Source organism: Vanacampus margaritifer, chromosome 11 (assembly GCF_051991255.1).
Source record: "Vanacampus margaritifer isolate UIUO_Vmar chromosome 11, RoL_Vmar_1.0, whole genome shotgun sequence".
In the NCBI taxonomy this organism is placed as follows: Eukaryota; Metazoa; Chordata; class Actinopteri; order Syngnathiformes; family Syngnathidae; genus Vanacampus; species Vanacampus margaritifer.
In genome coordinates this window covers 24,317,492-24,337,491 of record NC_135442.1, presented here as the reverse complement: position 1 = coordinate 24,337,491, position 20,000 = coordinate 24,317,492, and the positions used below count along the sequence as shown (strand labels likewise).

General features: G+C 39.0%; 1 protein-coding gene across 4 annotated transcripts in view; it reads right to left on the bottom strand.

Moving 5' to 3' along the window:
• The window catches only part of rrp1 (ribosomal RNA processing 1), a 56,079-nt gene that overhangs the window by 26,390 nt on the left and 9,689 nt on the right, over positions 1–20,000 (bottom strand). For all 4 annotated transcript variants that reach the window (XM_077579906.1, XM_077579904.1, XM_077579905.1 and 1 more), the window contains exons 3-13: positions 15,799–15,856; positions 15,627–15,712; positions 11,459–11,520; positions 11,243–11,372; positions 10,859–10,923; positions 9,120–9,283; positions 7,552–7,646; positions 7,056–7,153; positions 1,273–1,292; positions 1,067–1,183; positions 1–399 (exon numbers count right to left, since the gene is read on the bottom strand). The exon at positions 1–399 is cut by the window's left edge and continues 398 nt beyond it. In XM_077579906.1, the coding sequence (XP_077436032.1) occupies positions 1–399; positions 1,067–1,183; positions 1,273–1,292; positions 7,056–7,153; positions 7,552–7,646; positions 9,120–9,283; positions 10,859–10,923; positions 11,243–11,372; positions 11,459–11,520; positions 15,627–15,712; positions 15,799–15,856 (1,294 nt within the window). The remainder of the gene's footprint in view (positions 400–1,066; positions 1,184–1,272; positions 1,293–7,055; positions 7,154–7,551; positions 7,647–9,119; positions 9,284–10,858; positions 10,924–11,242; positions 11,373–11,458; positions 11,521–15,626; positions 15,713–15,798; positions 15,857–20,000) is intronic.

Here is a 20,000-nt window from a genome sequence, read left to right as displayed (position 1 = left end):
CTGCTATCACTGCAGTTGCGTCAACTTCCTGTGTGGTACAAGTCTCATTATTCCCCAACAGTTCCTTAACCTCTGTTGTTAGCCTCTTATTTTCCTTTTTTGATTTATTGTTGTTGGTTATGCGAGAATTAAGTTTGCTGTGTTTATCTGAGGGAGAAAAAGATGACTTTTTTGTTTCCTTAACTTCAGTCTCATTCAGCAGAATTTTGCTTTGATTTGTAACCTCAATGTCCTCCACAACAGACACTGTGGCATTCAAATCATCACTTAAACATCCATCACGACATGGCTTCTTCTTTTTCCACCTTGGCTTTGCGGTATCTTTGTCAATCAGGTCAGCTGGCTTCACATCTTTTTTGCCAGAGTCATCATCTTGCTTGAGTTTATCATTTTTCTTCACTGAAAAAGAAACAGCGTAATCAATCAATCAATCTACGTATTTCATTCATTTTTAAAAGAAAGCAATATTCAAATTCAAAGTAAAGCAAAAGAAATGAAATGGGGACAGAAAGAAGTAAAACTTGTTTTGTCTGCCTGTCTGATCAGCTAAAAAAACAACAAATTTTATGAGTGGTCAAGACGCTTTCAGTGTTACAACAAAATAATTCAACTGTGTGTCCTTGAGCTATATATTTTTTTGCAGCAATTGAGTAAAATGGGCTCAACAACAAAAAAAGGCAACCATGGTGGTTCAGGGGTTTTGTGGTTTTTGTGTGGCTGTGAAGGCAACAGAGGACGTTTGTGAGCTACGCACAGAGACTGGCATATGATAGTCCATGTTGTTGATGTGGTTACAGCCAATAGTAATCGCACATACTCTCTTTAATCTTTTTAATTTTTCTTAATTGGACTAAGCATTGATTTTGTGGGACACTGCTCCAATTTTCGGGACGCATGAATTGAGCTTCAAATCATGTGCGTGCATGCGCTACACAGGATAGTTGTTTACTCTAGTTGAGCAATATGAATCGCTCTGGCTCTAATTTTGAACGCAGTAAAAACCCTGCTCCCTTTTCTGGACATATTTAATAGATCCATGCTTTGTAGTGATAAAGAGGTACTTTACGATTCTTGACTGTTTCCATTGTACTTCTTCCACGCTTCATCCTCTTTCTGCTGCAAAACATTTCATCATCCTCATCTGTAGAGACTTCCTCTGGATAGCCATCTTGAGGAAATAGGCCTAACAGAAACAAAATGCAGAGAAAGACACTTAATACAAGGGAAAAAGAGAGAAATTTTGTGTATTCAAACTATTTAAAAAAGCAATACCTTCACTGAGATCCTGCAACCTGCAATTTAAGAGAGAAAGAAAGAAAGAGCGTTGAAATAAAGTAGGACTAATAATTCAAGTGGCATAAATGACATTCTCTTGACAGAAACCCCGTCTTTTAAAACCATCTTAACAACTCTCTTATCCATTGAAATTGTACATGTATTGTTCTGCCTACAGTATATCTCAGGGCAGCCGTCACCAAACTTTGTGAAATCGAGAGCTACTTCTTGGGTATTGATAATGCTAAATAGGGATGTCACGATTAAAATACCGTGATATTGCGATATGAAAACGATCACAATATCATCAATGTCATAACGATATTAAAAGCAGAACTTTGCGGCACCCTCTGATAGTTTATTAGTGCAGTTAAGTTTTAATTAGGCATGTTTTAGCCACTTATGTTTAAGATCCACGCTAATTGCCAAATGAAGGTGAAATTAACCATGGTTTTTCCTGCGTACAAATTTTGGAGGTGGCCACTACAGCTAATTTTTACGCCACCCCAAGCCAAAGCGACTGATATTGCTCAACACAGAGCTCCAGCTGAGTTGATAGAGCTCGGCAGCAACTTATTTTTACTGCAGTTGCAGTGTTGCGCCACTATGGAGGCGCTATATCAGTGCAGTGCGCCATATCAGTGCAGTGCGCCGGAAACACCTGAAAAAACAGATCACAGAGCAACTCCGTTGCGCGCACTGTTTCAAACGAGGCAGAGCCATCACCAAAGTCATAAAAATACACTAGGCCTAAGATTTAGCCAGCCAGGCTAAGGAGCCAGCCGAGCTCTTAACATGGGAAATTGAGGGAGCCTTACAATTTTCCAGGTACCCCCTTTAACTCTTTCACTGCCACTGACGTTAAAAGACGTCAAGTAAAAACCTACGGAGGGCCGCCAATGACGTTAAAAGACGTCATCCAATTAATTTTTTTATTTTTTTTTTGAAACTGGTAGAGGGAACCCTTCCGCATCTGTGGTGAAAGTTTCCAGCAAGTCTGTTGTGCCTAATGACTATTTTTGGCCCCTAGAGGGCAGCGATGACTCTCTTTTGACAAGATTGGGTGGGCGTCAGTAGAAGACATGAGGCGGGGCTAGAGTGTTGAGGGGACATTGGCTGAAGAAGCCATAATGGCGGCCGCTTGCAAGCAGCTCACGGTCGAGCCGTTTTTTTCAAAGACATCGACCAACGATAAAGAGCAAATTGATGACGACGATGATCATCAACGATGATGATGATGGTGACTCCGAGGTTGACGCCGAAGTTGGAAGCGCTGACGTGGCGGCTATGACGACGTTATAAAGGTTCACGGGCGAGCGATGCTGACACCGGAAAACACGGAGCACAACGCTCAGGCGGACGTTCAATCGGACGACGAAGAGTGCCCTGAGTCCAATACATATTCATCGGAGGAGTGTGTACAGTCTGCTACTTGCTATTTATTCCCCGGAAAAAAAGGCCGTCAAGAAAGTGTAACGTCTGCACGCGAAACGGACAAAGCCAAAGTGAAACTAATCTGTTGTGCGAGGTCCATCTCCTTGCACGTAGGAGAGCGTTATAAAAAGAAAAACTGTATTTGAAACATCCAGATAATTGTAAGTAGTACCACAGTTGCACACATTTGTAAATAGTTTGCGAAATTGTTTTGTCAAATTGTTACACTGTTGAATGGAAATAAACGTATTTTGCAAACTAAAAACACTTTTTCATTGTTGGTGAAAGCGTTTTACAGAAGTAAAGCACTATTTAGGTGTTTGTGGCATCATTCGTGGACAAAAAGAAGTGTACAATTCACTAGAGTGAGAGTCCAATCTTTCATTTGGTAGTATGTGTGTTTCCATAGTCCAAACAACATTTTCTGTGGACCTTGAAAGATAAGTCAAAATGCTTAAATCGGCTGGCACTGGCGACAACCCGTTTCTGAAAACGTCTGGCAGTGAAAGAGTTAATAAGAAATATGGTCCTTTTTTCAAGTCGTATCGTCACAAACCTGAAAATAATTCAACACATTTACAAGTAGAGGCAGAGGGAGAAAGAGAGTTAGAGAAAGAGATGGAGACATACGTTGCATTTCCATCATTTTTTCACAAAAATAAAAGCGATATTGCACTATTTGGATAAAGTACAATTTCAACTTGTCTGCGTTTCCATTGAAGAGCGTTTTGCTTCTGAGGCGCAATTCTCGTAATGTCTCGCAATTCTGTAGGAGGTGCCATTGATGTTTACGGAAGACGGACGCCCGGAGTTGTTAAGATTATTTTAAAAACATCTCTTTCTCTCCTCATCGGGCAGGTACCGGCATTTGGTGTTGGTGTGTGTGCGCTTATAACTCGTGTTATGGTCCGGACAGATGGATGGATTTCAACGACGAAGTGCACCGGAGGAACACCGGCCATTTCTCACGCAACGATATGCAACGTGCATTGAATGGCGGCATTGGCGACATAGTTAAATCGCTTTGTGCTTAAAAAGACTTAATATCTCCTAAGGAGGCAGCTCCAACAAGAAAGTGAGTGGCCACGTACTTCCTACTTCCTTTGTGACCGGGCGGGGGTTCACATAACTACAGGGAATGCGCAAAAGGTGTTTTTCATTACACTTGTGCAGAATACTTCTATTTCGACACGTCTCAAAAACCACAGAGAGCGTAACAATCTTTTTGCGATATTTGAGCATGTTTTTCATAAATTGTTTAAGACTAGACAAGCCCTGTATAACAGCTCGAGGGCAAGAATTAAGATTTTTAGCTGCTTTTTCACCAACAAGCACAGGCTCTTTGAGTTCTGGGTAACAGGAGTTCTTGGTTGTAAAAGTTACACAGGTCATTTAGAATTTGTGTTTCCACAGCGTCTTAAGAGTTCTCGGTAATTAATTCAAATGAGTTTAATAACACATATGAGTTTGATGAGCCCAGCTGATGTAAAAACACCACCACCCCAAATTTGACGATCCAATCAGCCTTGGTCAGTGCATATGGAGGATCAAAACTGCCAAAATTCAAAATAAATGACTAAATAAATAAACAAATGACAAAGTGAAAATAAAAACGGATATAAAAAATATAATTAGAAAATTTTATTCAAATGAGGGGGCAGTCTTAAGTGTGTCTTGAATGGTAGTCGTCCATTGCTAGAGCTCTCCATGTAAGTCAGCGAGACTTCCTTATTAACCGAGCCGCTCACTAGACTAATGAAAGGTAGTTTTCAATGTCACTCCAACCCAAGACATGCTTAAGACCGCCCCCTCATTTGAATAACATTTCGTCCTGGCAGAGCGTCTGCAGCATGAAACAAATAAATGTGAGAGCAGAGCGTTTTTATTTATTGATTGATATTTAATTCTATTTATATATTTGTTTTTGTATTTATTTTGACTATTTTTATATTTTTTATTTTTTGAATCTTGTTTTTTTTATTTGTACTTTTATTTATTTATGCATATGTATTCTTTTGTTATTTTTATTTCATTTATATTTATTTTATTTTTTAATTATATTTTTTATATCCGTTTTTATTTTCACTTTCAGTCATTTATTTCTTTATTTAGTCATTTATTTTCAATTTAGGCAGTTTTGGTTCTCCATAAGTGCAGCCCGCCCCCTCAAAGTTCCTGGCTCAGCAAGACCCTGCTGCTGAGATAGTACTCGGATGCCCCCTGGGGAATTTAATTACCCCGGAAATTGTTGGTGGTGGAAAAACGCGCAAACTGAATTTTACCAAGGTAAATTGAAAAGTTCTCCAAAAGTTTCAGCGGTGGAAAAGCCCCTAATGAGGGGGATTTCAGGAACGTTCTTATTGGAACGCGGAACGAGGTAGTGATATCCAATTAGTCCCCTCTTATTTGTAATCTTTATTAAATCCCTTAGGCAGTGGATTATTCAGAATAAATTAAATGAATAAATTTGAAGGGAGTGGAACAAAAGATTTCTTTTGGATGATATATTGCTACAGTTGTCCAGCCCAGAACGATCTTTGGAACAGTTATTTTCTACCTTGGAACAAAATGGCTCTTTTTCAGGGTATAAATTAAATGTTTCGAAAACACAAATTCAAACTTTTAAGCATAGTCCTTTAGGAAAGGTTAGAAAGCGGTACAAACTTAAATGGGAGGCTGATCCCGTGAGCTCTCTGGGAGTAAACATATCTATGGAGTTTTAATTAAATTATTCTCACTCAATTATGTCCCACTGAATAACAGAATTATAGATGATATAAGGAGATGGGAGTCTGCGCCATTTCTTAATTTTGGGTTACAGATTGAATCGGTTAAGATGTGTAGTTTGCCTAGGCTGTTATATCTTTTTCAGTGCCTTCCTACTCAAATATCCGATCAACAATTCCAAGAATTGGATAAGATCATATCGAGATATATTTGGGAGGGGCGTAGACCAAGAATTAAATTTCAGAATTTGCAATTAGCAAAGGATCGGGGCGGGGTCGCACTCCCATGTTTAAAGGATTATTATATTGCAGCACAACTGAGACCATTAATATGCTGGTGTAACCTTGGATATAGAGCCAGATGGAAAGACATTGAGGGAGGTTGATAGCATATTGTAAATTCCTCAGAAACGGTGACGTGAACTCTTTTCAGTCTTTGAGGGTACCAATTTGGACTGGAGAAGGAGGACTTTTATAGATTCTTGCAGACCAGACATTGCATCGAGCAATTCAAGAGGAAGACCACACAAGAGCAATGGAATAATATTTTGTTGAAAGTCTTTGTCGACGCCTATGCTTCAGGCCCTATACAAAAATCAGTCTCAAAACTCTATAAGGGACTATAAGGGCAATAGGCAAGGGGAGTTTCACTCCATGCAAAATTGAATTGGGAGAAATAAGCTAATATGGTCTTAAATGTTGATGACTGGCAACAGTCATGTGTGTTACAATGGAAAACTTCAAATTATGCCCTATGGAGAGAATTCTACTGGAAGAGTCTTATTAGATTGTTTATTACACCAGCTCAAAAAAGACACTTTACTAATACATCTGCATGTTTGAGAGAGTGCGGTTGCACGGAGGTAAATGAAGCAAACCATTTTCACATATTTTGGACCTTTTTGGCAGGAGACCTACTGGGTTTTTCTACAAGTATTCAACATAAAGTTTCCATTTAACTTTTTTTCTCTGTATTTAGGGGCTTTGCCACCAGGGAACTTTTCTTTAGATTTTACTTATTTCAGATTATCAGTGCTGCCTGTAGGAAGGCCATTACAAGAAGATGGTTAAGGATAGAAAATACCTACAATAGAGGAATGGATTGACATTGTTTACGAAATATACAAAACGGAGAGAATTACTTTACAACTTTATTACTTTACTGTATTACTTTACAACCTGTGTTTTAGGGGGAAAAAAATGGGGAAAATGGACCAGAAGTGTCTTTTGTTTAATGTGGAGAGTGACTCGCTCGTGTATTCATCATATTTTTGTTTCCCTTTTGATGCATTATTTTATGTATTGATTTATTTGTTTTCAATGTAAAGGTGCGCCCCAGTGTTTATGTTTTAGAGAGTTTTGAATTATTATAAAGAGATATAATGTTTTAAATGGTAGAAAGATAAAACATTCATTGTTTAATATTCAGAAGTGTGGACTCAAATGTGTACAGATATGGATGATCACGACTGAATGTAAACTGATTTACCGTAAATATGAACCATGAAAATGTTCAATAAAAAAAAGAATTGTAGCAAAAAAAAAGATCAACCGACACCTCTAGGTATGATACTTTGAAAATGTCTGACAATACTTGCACTACACCAAAACAATACTTACACTTTGATGATTTTGTAGAGTCTCTGTCTATTCTGGCTGGGTGTGCTACTTCGACTTGACATCTCTAAAAGCTTCTCAGCAAGACCTGTATAGTCAAACTAAAATAAATGTTTCATTGGAAGGGGCAAAACAATGTGGTATTCAAAAGCGTTCTGATAAAAGGTGTACAGTGTAGAACAGTGGTGTCCAAACTCGGTCCTCGGGGGCCGGTAGTCCCGCAGGTTTTGGATATTTCTCTCCTCCAACACAGCTGAAGCTCATCAGCAAGCTCTACTAAGCCTGATAACAATCCTGTTGATTGAAACAGGTGTGTTGGAGCAGGGAAACCTCCAAAACCTGCGGGACTACCGGCCCCCGAGGACCGAGTTTGGACACCACTGGTGTAGAACATAGTCATTTTCCAATGGAAAAAGTAAGTATTGCGAAAGATGTATTAATTATTTAAAATATGAAAAACAAAAACAACATGCATTTAGGATAAAAATACAAAACCAACCTGTAGAACCGGTTCTGTATCAGCATCATCAAATGACAACTCTGTGTCTCCAGATTGAAGTTTATGATCATCTTGTTCCAAGTATGATTTATTACCTGGAAAAGTAACCGGCAGATTACTTCCTGATTTAAAAAATAAAAAATTTAATAAAAAAGCAAACATCACAGACATTAAACAAATGAGCTCTAAATAAATAAGTGGGAAAATTAATGGTTTAAATCAAATTCTCAAATTCTTTCAAATGTTATATTATTAATTATTTATAATATGTAATTGTGTTAGACTTGTGTACTTGTAATCATTTTTATGACTTGAGCATTTTTTTGTGTCCAATGAAACCCCCAAATAACTTATTTACAATCAAAGCCTCACACTTATTGTTGTTGGATGTTGTAGTGTGCAATAGAAAATACTGATGCTGAAAGGATACTCAAAGCTTTGTTATAAATAAATAAATAAATAAATCTGTCAAGGTATACTCATTAATTCTAAGTAGGGGAGAGCGGGGTAAGGAGTGCCAATTTTTACTTAAAGTGTCTTTTACGCAAGGGGATTAAAAGAATGTCACCAACTAAAATATGTTCATATAGTTTAGGATGTTGTGCATCCCTGGGAGCAATCACTTTGGATCTTTAAAAAACTGTTTGAGAAATATAGCTTTAGAAAGAAAAAAAGGAAAAAAGTGGTTTTGTGGTACAACCCAGTGTGGGATCGGCTGTACCATTGGTCAGAATTCAGTGGGGTAAATTGTCCCATTGATAACTGAAGTAAAAAAATATTATTATAATCTCAAACAACAATGCTATATATAAAAGGAAGACAAATTCAATACAAAACTTTGACTTGCAGGTTTCAGAAGCCTTTTCTTTTATTCCTTTGTTTTTCCTATTCAGCCTTTTTTATCTTCTCTTTCTTTGTGAGCCTTCTCGAATTCAATCTTCTCAGGTGTGTCAGTCACAATTCTTGTTTTTACAATTCTGTTCTTTCTTTCTGTAGATTTTGGCAGGGAAAAATAACTTCTGAAGACACATAACCCAAGTGAGCAAAACAACCAGATTTGTCACTTGTTGAGTGCTCGGGAGGGTAAGCCTTAGCCTTTTTTTTTCTTATCCCTATATTTTTTTTATTGCAATCCTGCAGATTTATATCTCCTTTCCAACCTGATGTATGGCCTTCCCCTCTTTCACTGCTCTTTCCAACTCATCAAGAGGATTTGAAACCCTGTCTTCCTTTTGTATCTGGTGACAGGATTAATTTTGGTCAAAAATTAAGAACGGCACATATCTTTAGTGATCAAATGTAAGAAGCTCACAGTTTACAACAACAATAAAATACAATAAAGTAATATAGAATAAATAATCCTAATTTAGGGGCGGCACAATTTAACCCAGGTCCTTAGGCACAAATTAACACAAACCCACCATTAAAAAAAATTATATATATTATAGTCACAAGACCAACTTCTATGATTTTCTAAATAACACAGGTGGAACTACTTGCCCCTTGGCAAAAATTACCCCACTTTCCCCTACTGTATGTGTGTCATATTTCCTGTGAAAATGTAGTACCATTCATCTGCTTAACTAGGTTCTCCTCATCCTCTTCAGAGGACTGGCCTGAGTCACATGACTCTGCTTCTTTCAGCTCCTTCATCAGATCTTCAATGGCATAGGGAGCCTGGTCAATAATCGTACCGAAGATGCTGTTGCAGATGGCTCGGAAAAGTGTCAGACTGAGCAGACAGTCATGTGAAGAGAATAATAATCAGTAGATGTCTAATATTACAAGCAAGCAGGAGGCTTTAGGTCATGACAAAATTTAGATGCAGCTGCACAAACAGTATCCATGGCTGAAGTTGGCTTAACTGGACGTATAAAATGTTTTGCCTTTAAAATAGTAAAGTAGTCAGCAGCAATGTTCCTTCTAATTTTCCGTGTGGCTCAACATTCACGCTAGCGTTCCTTGGACTACGGTGAGCCACGAGAAGTGAAGCCACCGGCGGCCATTTTAGGTTACCACTCACTAAGCCTACCTAACTTGAAAATATTGTTTTCATGTTATTTACCATCTCTACGGCAAAAATGCCAGTGTGTGTTGTGTCTGCAAGAAGCGCTACATGCAGATTTCATTGGTAAGAAAGCATTTATAAAGTTTGTCTTACAAGCTGAACAGTTGAACATTATTGTTTTTGTACCACTTGTACTTTTCCACTTGGGAGTCAGACTAAGGACTAATTTTGTTTAAAAAAAAACTAAAAGATAAGTAGATGTGAAACACATGATGCACAAAGCAAACTATTGTTACGCTGTATAAGAGAAAGCACAACTGAGCATAGTTTTAAGGGTGTATTCAGGCCTGCACTGTTTGGTCCGCTTTAAACGGACCAGAGTTCATTTCTCATACTGATCCGGACCTTTTGTGCAGGTCTGAATACACACAAACTAATCCTGAGGTAGTCTCGGTCCGCTTCCAAGCACGCTTGGTGTGGTTCGCTTCGCAGTCTGAATACAAACCACGGCTAATCCGCTCCAACTGCAGGACGTATGTGCCCTTTTGGGCGTCACTGTACCCAAGCAGTGGGGAAACATTGCCCGGTAGTGAATATTGTGCTAAATTCATTCATAATCATCCGTTCTGTTCAGCCACGCTGCTGTCAGCATGTTGTGGTGGAGGCGAGGCACGCGGAGTGCAACTGCTCATCCGGTTACTGCATGCAATCGACAATGCGTTCCAAAATTAGAAACAGCACCCGCAAAACCGCCGATAAATGAGCTACTCTTGACGCTCCCAAATATCTTGCATCTAATAATGTCACAAATATGCAGAGCAGCAATGCAGCACGTAGAATTTCATGTTTTCCTCTATTTCCGGGTTTGGTTATGCTTCATGCCCTCATCATTTTTGTCCAATGGGAGCACAGATCGTCACGCGGGTCGACGTTATTACATAATATAGTCCACTTGCAAAAAGCAGTGTGAATATGAACTGCAACGGAAACAAATCAAGTCCACTTTTGGTCCGGACCAAACAAGCGGACTTAAGGACTTTCTGGTCTGAATACACCCTTAAACCAAATTGTTGTCAATTTGTTTGAAAATGTATTTGTTTGTGAACAGGGTCATATGTGAACCAAGGTTTTGATTAATTTGAAAAAAAATTAAAGTGCTAAAAAGTACAGCAGATTTTATTTTAAAAAGTCAGCAACAATCATTAAAATTGTGTTGAGGAGTTTTCGTACTAAAATGTATTATAGTATGATACATCTTGACACAGTATATCACGCAAAGGAAGTGAGTGCTGGACTTACTCTTTGGTTTTGGCTGCTGTTTTGCAGAATGGCTCTATGAATCTCAGGTTCTGGTCAGCGGTGAGCTGTATGGAAAAATGTGATAAGGACCATCACAATTTACTATATTTTTAAGGTTTATGAATATTTCCTCTAAATTTGTTTCAGAGTCTTCTATAACTGATGGGTCACTCAAATAAAAGCTCTCTAATATTACTATAATATTGGCATTAACAGTGGATTGGCGTTCAAGAAAGAATTTATCTACTTCCCAATCTGTGATTTTTAGGGTTCAGTGAAATGCCTTCATTGAAACCCTTCAACAGGATCAATAAAATAAGTTAGGCCAACAAATCTATGTCTCCGCTCCATATTGCAGATGACTGTTCTTGATCATAACTTTACCTCTGATGAACCCACAGCTGCTAGTTCAGTCAAGTAGAGGTCCAAGATATGGAGCTGCAGACCAGCAGGGGCATCATTGCCATTGTTTAGAAGCTCTGTAGCAAACAGTTCCAGAAATCTTGCAACCACACTGAAAAAACAAGAGCATAATATATATGACTTAGCCCAAGTTATGACACACTACAAATTTTGTCAAAGACAATTTTTAGAGGTTACCTGCTGTCCCAGTTTTTTCTCTTCAGCATTTCAAAGGTTTGTTTGAACATGAAGCGGACCAGCTGTAATAAGAAAAGGAGGGCCATGGGAGGTTGGGGAGGGGGGACAGGGATGATACGGTATATAGAATAAAATTCCAGGATATGCAACATGGCCCTTTTGTGTATATTCTGATGCATTTCATTGGCTAAGATGTTAAATGGAATAAGAACTCCACTTTTGTTTCAAGTTCAGACAACTTTATTTCACTCCACTTTGCTCCCACAACCGTTACACCAACAGTCTAACAACCGCTCTCACTCCAGAGCCCACTTGGCATAAAATAAGTAGCACTGCCCCCTTGCGGTGTGGCATGTGAAGGTTATTAAATTGAACAACAAAGAGACCAATAATTGGTCAAAACAAAACAAAATGATTTATCAGCTCTCCTGGCTTTAAACGAATAAGAGCGCTGGAACGCTCTCGGCTTTATCGGTATAATCGCGTTTGCGCGCTCCCAGCCTTAATGAGTTAAGGACAATGTACCTCAACGTACAATTGTTGTGAAGGCTGAGGCTCCATTAAGCTGAAACGTACAAACAGATTTGGGAGAAACAACACTGTATATAAAGATGTATATGCAAGCAAGCACGCAGGCGCGCGCACACAAACGTTTGCAGTACTATCTTTGTGGGGCCATCTCTGATTGACATGATGCATTTCCTAGCCCCTGACCCTAACCCCAACCCTCACAAATAGGGGTGTTTAAAAAATCGATTGGGCAATATATTGCGATATTACAGTGCACAATTCTCGTATTGATTCAATATGCAGCTAAATCGATTTTTAAAGATCACTTTTTGATGGAAATATTCAACAAAATGTCTTAATTAGGGTTCAAACTTTAAGCATGTAAGAATGTTATATTAATGGAACATTAAGCCTTAAAATTTGATTTCAATGCTGTTCAAACATGAAACAGATTGCAACCTGTTTGTTAAATACAGTGTCTCACTGTTATAAGCCTGAAGTACATTTTCATACAAATCTTACAGTGTACATGTACATGTTTACTTATTAGTATTTTCTGAATTTATGTTTAAAAAAAAAAAAAAGAGAAAAAATCACAATAATTGACTTATAGATTCTTATCGGGATTAATCTGTATGGAATCGAATTGTGACCTATGAATCGTGATACAGATCGAATCGCAAGGTACTAGGCAATTCGCAATACTCACAAATGATTTCTTAACGACAACCTTACCCTAACCCCAACTAGGGCTGCCACAAATGATTATTTTGCCGGTCGACTAATCACCACCAGTAAGGAACATATCATTGCTGTCCTGTGAAAAATTTTATGTCTTTTATTTTACGTTTTTGGATGTCTGCATTCAGTTTCATCTGAAAATGTCAAAATGGATGCGTTTTTCCACAGGACAGCGACGATATGTAAACAGCAGCATAGTGCACGAACAAGCGGCTGCTCTTTTTAAAATCATCATCAGTTTACATTTTGAATTATTTAAAAATATGTACACATTAATAATGAAGACAATTAAGATTATAGTGCCAGCCATTCCCACACCATGTTAGTATTTGGACGGAGCGCCCAAGTAAACTGGCCACCGCCCAAGAAGTTTTCAAGAAAAAACTAAAAAGCGCACTTAAATTTATCTTATGTGTGCACCGAGTTCCGGACACGTTTTCCTCCCACCCATTTTCAGGGCAAATATTGCTGCTCCACTGCACGTTTCTGATTGGTGGGCTGTTTCACGCTCGTTCCCGGTTGGCTGCTGGCTTGTGTTGGGACTGCGGGGGGATGGGAGGGTAGCGGCGGCGAAGGTAGAAGAGAGTTGTGGCTGTATGTATTTGAATGTGGAGATGGAGCGAGAAAGTGAATAAAAAGAGATAAAATGAAACGCCACACTGCAGTGTGACCTCCTGTCTCCTGTAGTTCATTTTGTTTACCCCATTTGGACCCCAACCATTTGGCGACCTGATGTGCAGCGACATGCTTACAAGGCACAATTTAAACTGCAGTTACGCTTGTAACATGGGACGAGAGCAGCTGCGAGATAATTCCACATCGATGAATCCATGGTTCGCAAGGTGAGGAAGCAAGAAAACGTCAGGTTTGCCATCCTTCCGGGAGGATCCAACCGCTGGACATTGAAACTTTGCATTCCAAATTGCGAGAAGCATTGGAGCGATCTGCCAAAACAAACTGCGAGGCCCCGCCGGACGGACGAGTTACACCGCAGTATGTGAATGGATTGTGAACGCCTGTTAAAGTGCACGGCAACGAATAAAGCGAGTACAGTGAGTTAAAAAGTTGAATTATAAAGTACAACTGAACTCACTGTTTTACTCCAGTTGTCATTTTAAAACACATGGTAGAATGCTTGCTACCGTATTTTAGCATACATGCTACCGTTTGATTTTAGCATGCATGTTGTAATGGCATTTTGTACATAAAGGTGGCATAAGGTGATCATCTATTTTCTTAAACTATGAAGAGCAATAAAGCATGTAGCCTATGAATATTTCTTTACGTGCAGACATGACAGAAGCAAGTGGCGCAGGAGCGTTGGCCACATCAAACTCATTTTGTAAACAGAAGCGCTTGGAATCAGGCGAGCCTTGGCCTTATGCACAGATGAAACACTGCTTGAATCTAAGAAAATAAAAGTGTACTATCACTTAAGTAATGATTACATTCATTCAATATACATTCAATACATGTATTGATAATATTGAATAAAAATCATACTCCAATAAATGTTCAAAAAAAAATTCTAAGACATTAAAGAACACCTAAAAGCATTTTTATTTTTTTTTGTGGAAATATATTGAATATTATTGGAGGGAATAGAGCAAAGACAATTTAGTATGGATCGGAATCGGCAGATACTGAACCCAGGGTATCGGTATTGAATCTGTCATGAAAAAAGTGGATTGGAGTATTTCTAGTCTTGCTATGTCCGAGTTCATAAACGCAACACTGTGCGCGGTCGCGACTCAAAGGAGAAAAAAAGACCTCTGTGAGAGCACGTTCGATGTCAACACGTTCGGTGGCAAACTGTTTTGGTTAATAATAAACGCGAGTTCGCTGACTAAAGCCTCCATAAACCTTATAAATATGTTAGCGTGCCAAACAGAACATCATGTTACACACACGGTGCTAACACAGGTGGTGTCACTGCTGATGCTATCTTCCAGACATGACTATATACACCATGCTAAAAATATTATTAGGCATCATTCACAACATGCTTCCTTTTTAAATGCTGCTTTATCACTGCCGTGGTGCCATGAAAGGGAGGTTTACCTTGTATTAGGTATTTTGGTTATGATGCGTCTGAGGTTTCATGTTCTGTTGCTAACACGGGTTAGCCATGACACTAGGCTATCCTAGGCTAACCCCAACCGACTTCCAATCACTCAGTCCGGTATCACAAAGATAAAAACACAACAAAACCTAAATTCTAAAACAAAGTCTTGACCCTGAAGAGGTTACACATATTTATCCTCTTTTGCGTGTTCCAAAAATATGAAGACAGATTTCTTGTAAGAAAAAACACCATTGCAAAGATGATTTATTAAAACAGAGATCTCCGGACATCGGGACGACCCTGAACATCACGTAGGAGGTGGAATTTTCAGGGTGCCCATTGTGCCCCCTCCTTTGCGGAAGATGGCTTCTTATAGTATCGAGCTTGGAAAGTGAAACGCCTTTTAAAACACGTTATACAACAGATTTACAGCTGTGCCGATCTCCAGACAAAATATACTCTCCGGGTACTTTTCTCAAAACAATATCTCACAAACAAGTTGAACTAGATTTAGAGTGGCCGTGAGCGATGATGCCAACAGAGTCAGTGTGTGTGTGGGTGTGTGTTCGAGGCAGATTCTGTTCTCACGAACAGAATGTGTTTTCGCACACTGAGAAGGAATTTTAGACTAATCAAAGTGTATGGTTTAGGTTAAGGTTAAGGTTCAACACTATTTCACCTACTTTACACATCTATAAAACATTTCAACATGGTTAATATATGAAATAAAGAATTAAAATGTTAATAATATCTAACAACCCTCAAAAAACATCTAAAGTTGTTGGCCCAACAAGTCTGTAACATCCCAGAATATGGGCCCCCCCATGTAGCAAAACACACACACACACAAACCTGCAAGAACTTGTCCATTCGCAGTCTGTCAATACCAGTCCACTCTCTTTTGAAGGTCTTAAGGGAGCTCTCCAGATATAATAGCTCTGTGGAAAACAACATACTATCACCACTGGCTTTTCTCATTTTTATTTATAGTATTTGGAATTACACTAGTTTAGGTTCAACTTACGTCCATTGATATCATGAAAGGTGTGAATCAGTGTGGAAACAGAGTTTGAAAGCTCCTCCTGTGAACAAAAGTGTGCTTCATGTTAAGCTATTAAAGGTCCCACATTATGTAAAATGGAATTTAGTGTGGTTTTCCATCAATAATATGCATCCCCAGACTGTCTATGGTACCACCTGGTATGAAAAAAGTCCATCCTCAACCCTCTAAAAGGCTGGATTATGCTTGACACGTGAAAACACTGTGCGGAAATGACACATGCGGGAAGTCTGCAAGCACATGTTTTGCCGCCTTCATACTCAATGCGGCCTGCCCCCGCTGTGGTCGATTCTCCCAGATTATAGGAGGCAGTGAAGAGCATCTACGGTATATTAACAACACTTCACCAAAAAAGAAGTAGAAAACAATTTTAGAAAGTAGTTTTTCTCAAAAAAATTATTGACAAAGTTTGGGGTGAATAATACGGCAATTTGTAGGTGTTAGATGCAGAAAATGTGGGCAATGTGAATGCCGTGTGGAAGGGCGTAGCTGCTGAAATATTTTGTTTCCGCATGGAGCCATGCAGACCTCACGGAAGCGTCAAGCATAAATCAAGCTTTAGCGTTCTATCGAAAATGTGTGCTTCAATCGAGGCAGATTGAACATCCATGACTTGGTGACGTCACGAGGACACGGAAGTGCACTTGACCCCGCCCCGTCAGGTTAGTGACATAGCCTCTGGCAAAGGTTTGTCACACCTACAGAAATTCTCAATGTTTTTTTTGCTTGCATACTAACAACAGGATTCAGGAGGGGTTTTCTCTCTTTCTGGCTGCACAAATGACCATTCCAGACTTTTTCTAACTCCGTCGTCTGAGTCTGAGAAGACAATGGATTAATTAAAAAAAATTAATGGACGTGTACCGACAGCAGCTTCAAAACTGTTATATGTGTTCTTGCAGAAAACAAGAAGTTCAAAATATTTTTTTTTTAAACCCTTTTTAGACTATTATAAGAAAATTTTTAGACCAAGTCATAGCAAGCTGGTTCTTTCTGGCTTTTGCGTGTTATTACTTGTAATAATTTTTTGGAGCATACTTTGCAACTAGCAACTCGCCTGCTTACCTCTTCCAACCAATTGGAAAACTCAGTACTTTCAAACCAATTCTTGTTAAACTGACATTTACCCATTTTACAGAAACAAGTTGTCCACACTCCCCATTCTGACTAACTGCATAAACTCGGCGGAAACGAAAACTTGAAAGGTACGGTACGCGGTAGTGGACACAATTAGCCACCTAATTAGAATGTTACATTCACACCAAAAGCAAAGGCAGCATTTTTCCTCGCTTTACTCACTCGTGTTTCACTGCCGGAGAGTGCACAGGGCGTTTCATTTGTGCACACCGGAGAGAGGCACTTTGCTTCGCTTCACTTACCGCAGCAACTTCCACTACGGCAAAACTCCTCTCAGGGAAAAAAAAAAAAAAGTTTGAACATTGCAATCAAGTGCCCGACACTGTGCTACAGAGGTGTGGAATCGAGTCATGTGACTTGGACTCGAGTCAGTCTGGAGTCATGAATTGACGACTTTATACTTGACAAAATGTTAAGACCTGCAACTTGACTTGGACTTTAACAACAATGACTTGTGACTTCACTTGGACTTGAGCACTTTGACTTGAAAAGACATGCTTCTTCCACCAAAATAAAAAGATTAAAATGTATGTTAACTATTGATGCACCGAAAATTTTAAAATTAAAGCCGAAAGAGGATGTTGTGGTTACGCAAGCAAAAAAACAAACAAACAAAAAAACAAACAAACCCAAAAAAACCGCTGTAAGTAAGCGTGTTTGAATTAAAGACCAAACGCGGGGTGAGTGTCCGCCTCGCTGCTCGCTGGCGTTTGTGAGTACCGGGCTACCAGCAGCTTCATTGCGCACACCGGAGAAGGAGAGGGTCACTTGGTAAACTGTCAAAAAAGAGAGCGCTGCCGAGTACTGCACTACAGGTGAGCCACTCTCTCCTCCAGCGCCTTCCCTTTTTTCTTTGATGAGAGCCCCTCGAGCGCTTCCACTTTTTCACTTGCATTCTGGTGGCCGTGCTAAATACTTTAGCTAATGTTACACTATTGTTATCAACAATTTTAAACAAGTAAACACCCCTATCTCCGGGTGGCGACAGACCTGTACAGGACGCAGTTTGTGACTTTGTGCAGTCCGTTCCTAAAGCAGATTGGCTAGTGCGAAGAAATTTATTTTTTATACGTTGGTGAATGTGCCAATTTTAAGTGCGCCTCACCGTGTCCCGCTTCAAATAGCCTACAAATGCATCCGCACCGCACGCACCCGTGCCCGCCATTTCAATTTACAGACGCTCCCCTACTTACGACAATTCGAGTTACGAACAACGGTACATACGAACATTTCTGCGCGTACAGTATGTCGAAAAATGTTCGGAAAGAAATGCTGTAAGTTAGATTTTGTATTGCGCGTAGTGCTTCTTTCCGCCGCTAATACCGACGATTGCCGCTGTGAGAGCTCATTGGAGGCTGAGCAACGTGGCGAGGAGGAGGAGGAAGAAACGCCGGTCCCCATGAAGCAGGAAATAACTTTTGAAGCCGATTCCAGCGACGACGAAGAATCTCTCATGATATAAAATCCTCCTCTTCCTCCTCCTCCATCATCTCCTTAAGCATCGAGTACATCTTCCAAAAGTAAGTTAAACTTCATTTTATTTATCTTATTACGTACATGTACATACTGTGTGTGTGTATTTCGCTCTCTCTCTCTAACATACGTAGTACAGTACAGTACTGTACGTATTCTCTCCATTTTATTAAATGTTTTTTTCAGTACAAACCAATGCAGGTTACTTGTACAAGCCTTAAACATACTTATATAAACCTTCAATATACTTATATAGGCTTTAAACATAAATTATAATACAAAATATAGCACTGAAGCAACTTACGAACAAATTTACCTTACGAACGATCGTCCGGAACGTAACTCGTTCGTAAGGTGGGGAGCGTCTGTATATTGTGCTTTGTTAAAATGCCCGTGCTAAATAGGCCTAAATATTTTATAATAATATTATAATTTGAATTAATTATACCAAATGCAATGATAATTTAAAAAAATTGGCATAATTATTTTTCTGCTTTTCGGCCAAGCATTTCTTATTTTCGGTCTTGGCCAAAGTTCATCGACTGGATTAAGGAACTGTCCACAACCTTACCCATGGAAAAAATAATCTACATTATAAAAGGGAAACTGTCATTATTTCAAAGTATTTGGGATCCATTAATACACTATCTGGAGAATGTGGATCTTATTCATATCAATGAAGCCTAATGAGACGTAATTTTTGGTGGTCCTCTGCAGTTTCTTAAACTAATACTCTTTCTGTTAAGATTTAATTTATGTATATGTATGAAACTACGTTATGGTGTGTATTGTATTGTACATTTGAGTTTCTCCATCACGATCTGATTATTTGACATAATCGTGAAGTAACTTCGGCTGAAGCTTGCTTGTTTTTTTTTTCGTTTTTATTTTCGGGGTTTTTTATGTAATTTTGCACTCAAATAGTATTTGTCATTTGCTGTGCTCCTTCCTATGCATGCAATGTTAGTTTTTTAAGGTACAATGAAGGGCAATCTTGATGCCGGACAATAATCTTAGCTAGCCTGGACAATTCCTACGTCATGACAGTAGAGTCAAAATCTCTACCTTCAGCAAAATTTATACCTTATATTGAATATACCGTTTATATCTCCCAGCCCTAGCGCGAATACACACCGTCTACGCTAAGGCTAACTTCAAAGTAAAGCTGACCAAATAATACATCGACACCACCAGCCTTGGTGGGATTTTACTTTGAAGTCAGCCTGCATGGCGGTGTAAATGCCAGCTTGACTACCTTTTGACATTTCGGCTTGCATTATCGATGTTTTTATTGAAATTACATATTTTCCACCACCATTATCATAATGCCACCCTGAAAGTATATTTAATAGCTAATTTAGGACACGAAGAAACCGCAAGTTAATTACGCCGTCATTGTAAGATACAGTACTGTTAGCCTAAACATACACACGTGTTATTCATAACCACTTGTAAATGTCTACAAGCAATCAAGGCACTCATCGGCAGAGTTTGAATGCTTGGGTGTTTGTTCAGGGAAATTGTATTTTTTTTCTCTGGAAATTAATTTTATGTTT